The sequence below is a fragment of the Watersipora subatra genome, chromosome 9 (assembly GCF_963576615.1).
Source record: "Watersipora subatra chromosome 9, tzWatSuba1.1, whole genome shotgun sequence".
Taxonomy (NCBI): Eukaryota; Metazoa; Bryozoa; class Gymnolaemata; order Cheilostomatida; family Watersiporidae; genus Watersipora; species Watersipora subatra.
The window spans coordinates 62,209,557-62,222,279 of record NC_088716.1 but is presented as its reverse complement, the minus strand read 5'-3'; the positions used below and the strand labels follow the sequence as shown (position 1 = coordinate 62,222,279).

At 36.1% G+C, this 12,723-nt stretch overlaps 1 protein-coding gene across 1 annotated transcript; it reads right to left on the bottom strand.

Annotated features, from left to right (window-relative positions):
* Positions 1-2,427: 2,427 nt before the first annotated feature.
* Positions 2,428-9,933, bottom strand: LOC137404276 (glutathionyl-hydroquinone reductase YqjG-like). The gene is made up of 9 exons (XM_068090458.1): positions 9,814-9,933; positions 8,048-8,119; positions 6,992-7,173; positions 6,770-6,857; positions 5,338-5,527; positions 5,069-5,162; positions 4,402-4,537; positions 2,982-3,076; positions 2,428-2,718 (listed from the first exon to the last, which is right to left on the bottom strand). Exons 2-9 carry the CDS (start codon positions 8,109-8,111, stop codon positions 2,623-2,625), a joined length of 945 nt encoding a protein of 314 aa, XP_067946559.1. The 5' UTR covers positions 8,112-8,119; positions 9,814-9,933; the 3' UTR covers positions 2,428-2,622.
* Between the last annotated feature and the right edge of the window lie 2,790 nt (positions 9,934-12,723).

The window sequence follows — 12,723 nt, the reverse complement described above, 5'->3', positions numbered from 1 at the left end:
TGGACATAGTATTGCTATCATTGGGCATAGTATAGGTATCATTGGACATAGTATTAGTATCATTGGACATAGTAATGGTATCATTGGACATAGTATTGGTATCATTGGACATAGTAATGCTATCATTGGACATAGTATTGGTATCATTGGTCAAAATATTGCTATCAATGGACATAATATTGCTATTATTGGAAAAGAATCGACTACAAGAAAACCATATCTCCCTTCAGACACTTCAACAGTTGCAATGAATCCAATAGATTACAATGTCATACGATAAATATAACAAAATAAGAGAGATATAGTTAATAAGAGAGATATAGTTAATAAGATATATCTATTTAATCAGAGAGATATAGTTAATAAGAGAGATATAGTTAATAAGAGAGATATAGTTAATAAGAGAGATGTAGCTAATAAGAGAGAAATAATTAATAAGAGAGATATAGTTAATAAGAGAGATATAGTTAATAAGAGAGATATAGTTAATAAGAGAGATATAGTTGATAAGAGAGATATGGTTAATAAGAGAGATATAGTTAATAAGAGAGATATAGTTGATAAGAGAGATATGGTTAAAAAGAGAGACATAGTTAATGAAAGATATAGTTAATAAGAGAGATATAGTTAATAAGAAAGGCATAGTTAATGAAATATATATAGTTGGTAACAGAAATATAATTTTTAAGAGAGATATAGTGTAGTTATTAAAAGAAATATAGTTAGTAAGAGACATACAGAACTTGAATAGAACAGAACTTCAAACTAGATTGAGTCAAGGTTTACGACTTATGAGTGGCTCATGTCTGATAGCCGAATAAACCAAATCATAGTGACTTCACAGTGTACAGTAATCTACACTCTCAGTACTATAGCCTAGTCTTTCTACAGTGTACAGTAAACAACACTCTCAGTACTATAGTCTAGTCTTTCTAAAGTGTACAGTAAACAACACTCTCAGTACTATAGTCTGGTCTTTCTACAGTGTACCGTAAACAGCACTCTCAGTACTATAGTCTAGTCCTTCTACAGTGTACAGTAAACAACACTCTTAGTACTATAGTTTAGTCCTTCTACAGTGTACAGTAAACAACACTTTTAGTACTATAGTTTAGTCCTTCTACAGTGTACAGTAAACAACACTCTCAGTACTATAGTCTAGTCCTTCTACAGTGTACAGTAAATGACACTGTCAGTACTATAGTCTAGTCTTTCTTCAGTGTACAGTAAACAACATTCTCAGTACTGTAGTCTAGTCCTTCTACATTGTACAGTAAATGACACTCTTAGTACTATAGTCTAGTCCTTCTACAGTGTACAGAAATAACACTCTCAGTACTGTAGTCTAGTCCTTTTACAGTGTACAGTGAACAACACTCTCAGTACTATAGTATAGTCCTTCTACAGTGTACAGTAAACAACACTCTCAGTATTATAGTCTAGTCTTTCTACAGTGTACAGTAAACAACACTCTCAGTACTATAGTCTAGTCTTTCTACAGTGTACAGTAAACAACACTCAGTACTATAGTCTAGTCCTTCTACAGTGTACAGTAAACAACACTCTTAGTACTATAGTTTAGTCCTTCTACAGTGTACAGTAAACAACACTCTTAGTACTATAGTTTAGTCCTTCTACAGTGTACAGTAAACAACACTTTCAGTACTATAGTCTAGTCCTTCTACAGTGTACAGTAAATGACACTGTCAGTACTATAGTCTAGTCTTTCTACAGTGTACAGTAAACAACACCCTCAGTACTATAGTCTAGTCTTTCTACAGTGTACAGTAAACAACACTCAGTACTATAGTCTAGTCCTTCTACAGTGTACAGTAAACAACACTCTTAGTACTATAGTTTAGTCCTTCTACAGTGTACAGTAAACAACACTCTTAGTACTATAGTTTAGTCCTTCTACAGTGTACAGTAAACAACACTCTCAGTACTATAGTCTAGTCCTTCTACAGTGTACAGTAAATGACACTGTCAGTACTATAGTCTAGTCTTTCTTCAGTGTACAGTAAACAACATTCTCAGTACTGTAGTCTAGTCCTTCTACATTGTACAGTAAATGACACTCTTAGTACTATAGTCTAGTCTTTCTACAGTGTACAGTAAATGACACTCTTAGTACTATAGTCTAGTCTGCATCACCAACCCTCTTCATCAGAACTCTTTGTTTTTCTTTGTGTGCAAAACCTTGCTTATAATCTATTAGTAAGCTGGTTGCCTTTCTCGTGATTACATATATTATAGGTCACTTGTTGAAAACTTATTATCGCAATCCAGTCCAACAGCTAAACTCTCAGCTGTTTTATATCTCTGCAAGTCAACACAGATCAACGCCTGTTTCTTTTATTTATACACGTCTGTATATCTTTTGACTCCTTCCTATCAGTAGTTGTAAGTAATACGAATAGTTCCGAGTTCAAACGCAAGGCAGTTGTATTAAAGTACAATAATGTATCAAAATGTATCAGACAAGTTTGTTCAAAATTAACAGAATGTATCACAGTCTCTTGTGGTCTATGGGATTAATAAAGTGTAAACACGTAGATCTGTAGATGATTTAGCTGAGATACGCTTCTGTATATCTAGCTTGTGTATCTACCCTGTTTGGGTTTACATGTTCTCTCGGTTTGGTTCTTCATCATAGTTCAGCTCAGGCAAAACAGGAACAATTTTATTAGGGTTTATAGCCCTCGTGTAATAGGACATCTGCAAAAATAAACATGGACCTGCTAATCAAGAATTTTAAAAGCTATCAATTTATTTTGTATATCTATCGTTATGAGAATAAATTTACTATATCTACTGCAATCCATTCAAAAAACTATTAGTTCTTATAGTAATCTCACTACAGAGATAGTAAGAGTTCAATTAGAGACAATTAGAGACAGTTATGAGAACAGCAAGCTAAAAACTCTGCTGATAAATGCTTATAAAATTTAAAGACAAACTTGGGAAGCAGGGCTACTCACAAAATATCCTTTCATGATCTGATCAAATACGACTGTGCTTTTGATATTTCCTGTCTGATAGATGTCCCTCGTGTATGCCCACAAAGCTGGATAGTCTGTCAACATAACAATGAGCTGTGACCCATACTCAGAACATTGTGATTATTCGCTTGATGCGCGACTGAACATCTAAGCAAGAGCTAACAACTCCTAAGCAACTAAAAGCTCTTTCCATTTTAAGTACAAATTAAAAAAATTTTCTAGTCGTGTTTTGTGCATTTAAAATATCATATAAGGTGTCAGACTTTTTCAAAACAATACACTGTAAATTCTTGCACCACAGAATAAACTATGATAACAAATAGTTTATTAAAATATGTAAAGAGAGTTGTAGAATGTAAGTTAATAAAAAGGTAATCTATAAAAGGAGAATTTCCTTATGTTTATTAATTTTATAAATATTTTATTATATTAATTTATAATTATGTCAATGTATAGGTGAAAGTATAGGTGAAAGTATAGGTGTAAGTTGAGGTTACGTTGTGTCGTGCACTCTAAAAATGGAATAGGTAAAGTTTAAACTCACTCAGTTTCTTAATATTTGGTTACTTTTAAGTTTCTCAGTTTATTATTTTTAAAGTGTATATTTTATATTTTTAACAATAATGAAATTGCGTTGAGATTCTTTAAATATCGTGTGTTAAAAATAACTTTAGTGTAAAGTTAAGGAAATTGAAAGTAGAGGTTTGTCTGCCCTTGTGTAATATGTTTTAGACCTGGCTTTAGACCTGGTTGGTACAACAACATATATTAAATTATGTTGCTCCGATGTATGTCTTACTGTAGTTGTACACCGACTGCAACATTTAGTCGTCTAGCCTCATCATTAATGTTTCATGACTATACCACTAATACAGGATATCATATATTGTAGCATAGTGTATGTCGAATACATAGATGCAAATGTCACCAAAGTATATGCTATAAATTATTCAGCAAATCAAAGCAAAGCACAGTTCCCATGAAGATAAATCTCCAATGAAACTTATAATGAAACCTATAATGAAATGCAAAATCTATTTGGGCAAAAATGATAAGGGTTTTAAGGTTGAGGTCAGCTTTGCTCAGGTTTTGTGACAATCAAGCAATGTTAGGTTTTATAACATTGGTAGAAGATAGCATCAATATGATTGGATAGTTATAACTTTTTTGCCTCCTATTGGATAAAGCCAAATTGACTTATTGGTCAATTAGAGTAGCGCACACTATAGCTTGCATTATTAGTGACTGAGAATCAGTGCATCGGACGAAATGCTCAGACAAATGTTGGTGACGCGGAACCACCAGATGAAATTAATGTTTCGTCTCTAATTTCATTGGATATTTGTGTTCGCGTGAGCTGGGTATATGTTATGATAGCTAAGTAACAATAGACACTCACCAGCTATTCTCCTCTTACAGCACTTCAAGAAATAGTATACAACATCAAACCTGATGAGCACAACAAACAGCCTAACATCAGCCTCGGTTAGCTGTTTGCCCACCAGGTATCTGTTCTTTGACAATATGGCTTCCGCCTATAACCATATTTACAAAGTTATACCAACTTAATCAAACAGTGTATATTATTCATCAAATAACGCATGAAATAGAAAAAAATTTAGATGGCATGAATAAGATGACCTTTTGCACATACAACAGGTCTATAATGAACTAAAACGATACAGCGTGATACAATAAAGGTAGCAATAAAGTGTCTGGCGTGTTTGTACGCGTGTTTGTACCCGTACGTGTGTTTGTACCCGTACGCGTGTTTGTACCCGTACGCGTGTTTGTACCCGTACGCGTGTTGGCACCCGTACGCGTGTTTGCACCCGTACGCGTGTTTGCACCCGTACGCGTGTTTGGCTCGATATATCATCAATGAAAGAAGAAAAGTTGCAGTATTAATTAGATATCTGGTGCTTTTTTTCAGAGACGAGAAACAAGGTAAAAAAATGTTCCCAAAGCGGTTTTTGTATTCCTCAACTTCTGAGATATGTTTTATAAATAAGTAGCTAATTTGATTGATAGTTATGATATAGTCTAGGCTAGTGCTTATTGCTGACCTTGTCAAGTCCTGTAAAGAGCTTCTCTATGGCTGAATCATACTCCTCCTGATTTTCAGCCCTCCCAGGGCCATAGACACCCAAACCTATGGTCCTGCAATCATGCGTAATTGATAACTTTGTGATAGAACAGAATATATGCTATATACCATAGTATTATATATCATATTAATACAAAATTAATTTTTGATATGCTAAACATTTGGTAAAAATCTCTGAATCATAAAAAAGTGAACTGACAGTCAAAAAATGTTTTTTTTAGAACTCACATGTGAGTCCACTTCTCTACTTCCTCTATCTCGGGTCTGAGGGCTTCGGGGAAGAGATCGAGTTCTTTGTTCACGCAGAACTCATTGAACTCCTCGTTGAACATTCTGAGAATGTCTGCCGACTCATTGCTCACAACTCGCTGAAGCTTTTTGTCGTACAAGGTAGGAACAACAACAGTTCCAGAGAAACCTAGTATACATCAGTACTGTATATAAACATTACACGTATTATTATGTTACTATATACACTATGAATGTATATAGCTTGTATGATATAAACATTGATACAGAGGTACTATAAGACTCTGATATACAAAAGTGGTACATGTAATGACAGCAGTAATAATAGTAGTAGTAACAGAAGATGTAGTAATAGTAGTAGTAGTAGTGTGGTAGTAGTAATAGTAGTAGTAGTAATAGTAGAAGTAGTGGTGGTGATAAAAACAGTAGTGGTATTAATAGTTACTGTAGTAGTAGTAGCAGTAGTAGTAGTAGTAGTATTAGCAGTGGTAGCATCAGTGGTAGTAGTAGTAGTAGTAGTATAATTAGTAGTATCAGTATCAGTTGTCATTCTCTATTTCTTTACTTCTCCTTTACACCCTACACTCTCAGGACTCACACAGTCTTCTTTCCTACATATAATTATTCTTTTTCATATAATTTATTCTTTCCCATTTCTTTGTTCATTGTAGTTCTAGTTCTTTTGCAGTACGTTTTCTTTATTTTTTGTTGATACGTAACTATCAAAGAGTTTACTTTCTAAGCTTCTCAAACCTCTCAATTACCCTCCATGCTCCCAGTCTCTCCGATATGCCCATCCTGATCTGGACTATTCTAGCCACTCTCATCACCATCTGCAGCTCTCCCTTTACTCACTCGTGTTAATATTGTCACAGTAACAAACCTCAGACAGTCCCACTCTTGTATTCCTTATTCTCGTTCTCTTTAACCTCACCAACAACTTCCTCAGTCAAGCTCATCTGCCTCTAACCTTCTCCTGGTCTTTCTGTCCGAAGCGCTGAAGCTCTAATATTTTTAACTTCATACTAATCTTTTCTACGAGATGACCTGCATTCCTGTTATATTTTCATCGGCTGATTCCTTCACTTACAAGAACTCTGTCGTTATTACTCTTTTTATCCTAACTTCTCTCAGTTTTAATAACTTAATCTATGGTTAATTTGAGCTGCTAGCTAGGGTCACTTATTCCCACTTGTCACTGCTGCGAGTAGTGCTTGCAGTTGTAATTAGTACTACTAGCATTGCAGACTGTAGAAGTCACAACTAAGGTGTTAGTTGTTATTCCTGCTACTACTTGGCGGTTGGAATTATTATGGAAGCTTATTATTTACGGATACTTTAAAATGCGCCATATGAGACATCATAACAAAGCAACAGGAATTATGGGCATAGAATACATTGCGTTAGTTACCTGAAGCTCCAAGTTTCTTTGCAGAGGCGGTATAGGCTTCCTTCAGGTATTTGTAACCATTAACTGAGTCCGCGTCACATCCTTCTTTCTACAGAGATAGATCAACTATCTGCTCAAGCCAATCATTCATTTAATTATTTTATATTATGTTGTAGCGCAACGATGACCGCGGTAAAGGGTAAAGGGCTATTTAAATTCTATAGTTATCAGGTATTGACATACGCCAGGGCTAAACTTCCAGCCTTCTCCCCTGTTAAGTTCGTAATCCATGTTGTCCATGCTGATAACATCTTCAAGGCCTTTTAGTACCCTTCCCATGGCTGCGCGATGAGAAAATGGACACAAGTGCTGACCATACAAGTGATAGCGGCCATTTTCTGGCTGAAAGTCAGTACTTCCATCCGCTGTAAAAATTATCAAATTGTGATGTTCACACATATTTTAGCTTATTTGAGATGGTTTGGCTCATACACTGTCACCTTTTACAACAAGTAACTACAGTTGCTGTGCAACCTGTTTGGATCTGAAACCTGGGTTACCTATAGCCACAATTTCAGGTCACTACAAAAGGTTTCATGACCGGACTATTAGGAAAATTCTTGACATCAAAGAGCAAAATCGTCAGACGAAAATGACATTGGAGAAGCTCACACTACATTGAGGCAATGATGATTGAGAATCAACTAAGTTTGTCAGGTCATGTAGTTTGTATGTCTGATACTCTCCAAAGCAGGTCATGTGCTCGAAACTAAAAGATGGCAAGCGTACTCATGGAAACCAAAGAAAATTATACAAATATACCATTGACTATAGCTAGCTCAAAGCAGTGCTTTATCAGAATCAAAACCTACCAGAGGCTCGCGGCAGACAGAAACTTATGACGGCCTTCAGTACACAGAGGTGTGAAAATATTTGAAGAGAACAGACAATCTAAAAGGAAGCTGAAAAAGGCTGCCGAAAACACTAATCAAAGCTCAACTCCTGCAGCGGATGACAGTTACTCCTGCCTTCTGCGTTACAAGATTTGCATACGTCGGATTAGACCCACCAGCCATCTGACAGTACACTAGCAAGCAGACCGTAAATTGAGAAATCGCAGATGACGACTGAACATGATTCATGCTACTAACAGAAGACTTGCCTCACTAACACACTCAAACACTTCATGGTTGTAGATATACCATCACTGATAATGCTTATCACATCCAAGCTAATGGTTTACTTATGCTATACTGAGTACTAGCTTACTCTCAGCTTATACTAGCTTAACCGACTTACCTTTCACCCAATCAGTAAAAGATTTGATGGTTCCATCACTTTCGATAACAGTCTGCGAAGGCATTTTCGGTTCTACAAAGAATGCGTAACGGCTCGAAACATGATCTGATATGTCAGTTGTTTGTTAGAAGTGTTGAGGTGTTGAAACGGTTCCATTTAACAAGTACGATGCTAAAAATGTCTGTAGCCAGAACGCGTGACAATATTCAGAGACTTAATTTACGTACTACAAAAAGTGAAGCAACTGAGATGAAAAAAAAATGGAACTGACAATCCTTATAGTAAAACTAATGTTTCTTCATGCAGGGGTTTGGGTGCTCGTCAGACTTGTTGGACTCATCAGACTTGAAAACAAAATATCTATGAGTGTGCTTGAAGATTGCAAGAGCGACTATTATAGTACAGCTTTCCAGAAAAGAATGAAAGTGTGTGTTGAAATATCATCTCTTACACCTTTCCAAGTGTCACCAGTACACTAATATGTCATTCCAAGTTAGTTAATCTGGAATTTTAACTAGAGAAGAATTGAAATAACACATTTAAGCCTGAAGAGGCGACGTGTAGCAATACTTAACATGTTTTGGTCTCCAGCTGATAAAATAACTAGTAACTTTTACAATTGCAATCTATAGGTTACTGCAGTTTACTAGCAGCCGCAAACTACTAGCCACTGCAATATCCTAGCAGCTGCAATCGACTAGTCCCTGCAATCTACTAGCCACTGTAATTTACTAGCCACTGTAATTTACTAGCCACTGTAATCGACTAGCCACTGTAATCTACTAGTCAGTGCAATCTACTAGCAACTGCAATCTACTAGTCACTGCAATCTACTAGCGACCCCAATCTACTAACCACCGTAATGTACTAGCCACTGCAATCTACTAGTCACTGCAATCTACATACTAGTCACTGCTATATACTAGCAACTGCAATCTACTAGCCACTGCAATCTACTAGCCACTGCAATCTACATACTAGTCACTGCTATATACTAGCAACTGCAATCTACTAGCCACTGCAATCTACTAGCCACTGCAATCTACTAGTCACTGCTATATACTAGCAACTGCAATCTACTAGCCACTGCAATCTACTAGCCACTGCAATCTACTAGTCACTGCTATATACTAGCAACTGCAATCTACTAGCCACTGCAATCTACTAGCCACTGCAATCTACTAGTCACTGCTATATACTAGCAACTGCAATCTACTAGCCACTGCAATCTACTAGTCACTGCTATATACTAGCAACTGCAATCTACTAGCCACTGCAATCTACTAGCCACTGCAATCTACTAGTCACTGCTATATACTAGCAACTGCAATCTATTAGCCACTGCAATCTACTAGCCACTGCAATCTACTAGTCACTGCTATATACTAGCAACTGCAATCTACTAGCCACTGCAGTCTACTAGCAATTGTAATCTACTAGTCACTGCAATCTACTAGTCACTGCAATCTACTAGTAACTGCTATCTACTAGTCACTGCAATCTACTAGCAACTGCAATCTACTAGCAACTGCAATCTACTAGCCGCAGCAATATACTAGCCACTGCGATCTGTTAATAACGGCAATATAATGTACTGTGAGCTGTGATCAGTATGCACCATTATGGACACTGCTTGCGACTGCTAATAAACCATCCATGTTTCGGGTTCTTTTCATTGTAATAGCTTATACCTTTTACTCTGCAATATATGTAACTAACCACTAAAATCATTTATAAATCTGTACAATGTATATATGTATACTTACAGTTGTGGCGATACCAGCAAAGTAAGTTGCAGTCGGTACACAGTGGGACAGTGGCTGTGTTGTTTCCCGCTTGCGTGTTTTGCTTTTTATACACTGAGGTAGACATGGCTATCACACTCTATACAAAAGACTTTAACCTAGTTCCAATATAGCTAGGTGTAAAGGATGGGAACGTAGTAGGGATCACCGTTTATTGATATGGAGCTTGTGCTAAAGCTGCTTTGTTATTTCCATGCAAAGATAGATAAATGACAAAGCAGTTTACTAAGCTAGACCAATCAATGTTTATGTTAATGCTTGTGAGGCCCATATTGAGACCTACACGCTCGGCTGACCACCCAATTCACCCCACCTCCACCTTTATTGCTAATTCTGCAATCTGTTTTTTATGATCAAAATGGTGCTAGTCATTCTTGGTACAGACCTGTCAACCTGGTGCTATGCAAATGAGGGAGAAATTAGGGTCTTAAGCCTCGCGCCAGCGGCCAAGTTGTTAAATGGGGACCAGGCAGGTTACCATTGGAGTTCAGCTCTAAAATTATTCCTAACTCACATCCCAACTACCCTTAGTGCTTGATGCAATGAGGGCAGGGCTGTATCTACCTGTTTGAAAATGGTACTGCGGGGAGAGTCCGAGAGGGGTGCCGAGCACCCTCTCGGTGGGGAAGGGGGTCCGGTGGTTCTCCCCTGGGAAATTTTATAGTATAACTAGTCAAAATGGTGCAAATCTAGCACACTTGGCTCCCGATGGGGCCCATGTTCGAACGGCAAAAGCAGTTTTCTAAATATAAAACTGTTTCTTAAGATTGTCTTTAACAACACTTATTAAAAATATAATGTCAATGAAAGCTGCTAAAGGGGTTGGCCAGAGCTAGCATGAGGTAGAATTATCACCAGGTACAATGCTGAATGGTGTAGGAGACGAGTAGTCTCCTATGAAATGGTCTTCAAACCAAAGCATAGCAATTCTACATGCCAATATAACTCAAAGAAACTGTCATAAACATGTTTCAAATAATAAAAATATGTTCTGTGACTCTGTTCTTGACTTTTCAGACTTCATAGGCAGCTCTAAGAATCAATATGATCCTATCGAGATTGAATGACAGCTTTAGTCTGACTACGGCTGACAGCCTAAAAAGTGCATTTTAATTCGCGCATAACGATTCAAATTGACAAAATTAAAAGTTAATATAAACTTTGAAACAGTAAAAATAATGTTTTAATTTGATTTATGCAGTCTTTCACTGTCTTACTCTTTCTGAATCTGTTTATTTACTTCTGAAGTTGAAAATATTGATTGAGAATGATAAAATTTAAAGTGACCGCAGTTATTTCTGGTTTAGCTAGATGTCAAAAAGGTTGTAGTATTTTAGTTATAACTTTTGCCATAGACATCATTGACGCATATTTGTACGTTTGTTTGATTAGCCAAAGTTTTTTTCTAACTAATCACAAATATTTTTCTGTAATTTAAAAATAACGATACAAGGAATAAATAAAATTCAGAGGCAAGTTAACTTACGATGGGTGCCTAGCAATGTTATAAATACGGGAGTGAACTCCGTCGGGTGAGAATGAGTTGCGCTCTCGCGGGCTACATAAAATGATGTGGTGGGCCACATGTGGCCCGCTAGCCCGTGACGTGATTGACACATGTGTTCTAGAGCACAAAACATAAATCCGGGAGTTTAACGAGAGGTTTTATTTTTGCGGGAGGGTAATATTAATTCCGGGAGGGTCCCGCAAAATCCGGGAGAGTTGACAGCTCTGTCTTGGTAGGTAGATTTTTGGTTCATTGGTTCATCAGCACGAATGGTCAATAATGGGTTCATTCCTGTGTGTTTTAATGAACTCCTAGCATTGCCAAAGCGATCTATTACCAGCTCTTGCGGATAAGATGATAAATCATGGAAAGGCGTTGTTTAGCACAACTCATTCTAGGACATAGTAATGCTATCATTGGACATAGTATTGCTATCATTGGACATAGAAATGCTATCATTGGTCATAGTATTGCTATCATTGGACATAGAAATGCTATCATTGGTCATAGTATTGCTATCCTTTGGACATAGTATTAGTATCATTAGACATAGTATTAGTATCATTAGACATAGTATTAGTATCATTGGACATAGTATTAGTATCATTAGACATAGTATTGCTATCATTGGACATAGTATTAGGATCATTAGACATAGTATTAGTATCATTAGACATAGTATTAGTATCATTGGACATAGTATTGCTATCATTGGACATAGTATTGGTATCATTGGGCATAGTATAGGTATCATTGGACATAGTATTGGTATCATTGGACATAGTAATGCTATCATTGGACATAGTATTGGTATCATTGGTCAAAATATTGCTATCAATGGACATAATATTGCTATTATTGGACATAGTATTGCTATTATTAGACATAGTATTGCTATTATTGGAAAAGAATCAACTACAAGAAAACCATATCTCCTTTCAGACACTTCAACAGTTGCAATGAATCCAATAGATTACAATGTCATACGATAAATATAACAAAATAAGAGAGATATAATTAATAAGAGAGATATAGTTAATAAGAGATATATAGTTAATAAGGAAGATAATATCTCTCTTATCAACTATATCTCTCTTATTAACTATATCTCTCTTATTAATTATATCTCTCTACCATATTATGGTTAATAAGAGAGATATAGTCAATAAGCGAGATATAGTTAATAAGAGAGATATAGTTAATAAGAGAGATGTAGCTAATAAGAGAGATATAATTAATAAGAGAGATATAGTTAATAAGCGAGATATAGTTAATAAGAGAGATATAGTTAATAAGAGAGATATAGTTAATAAGAGAGATGTAGCTAATAAGAGAGATATAATTAATAAGAGAGATATAGTTAA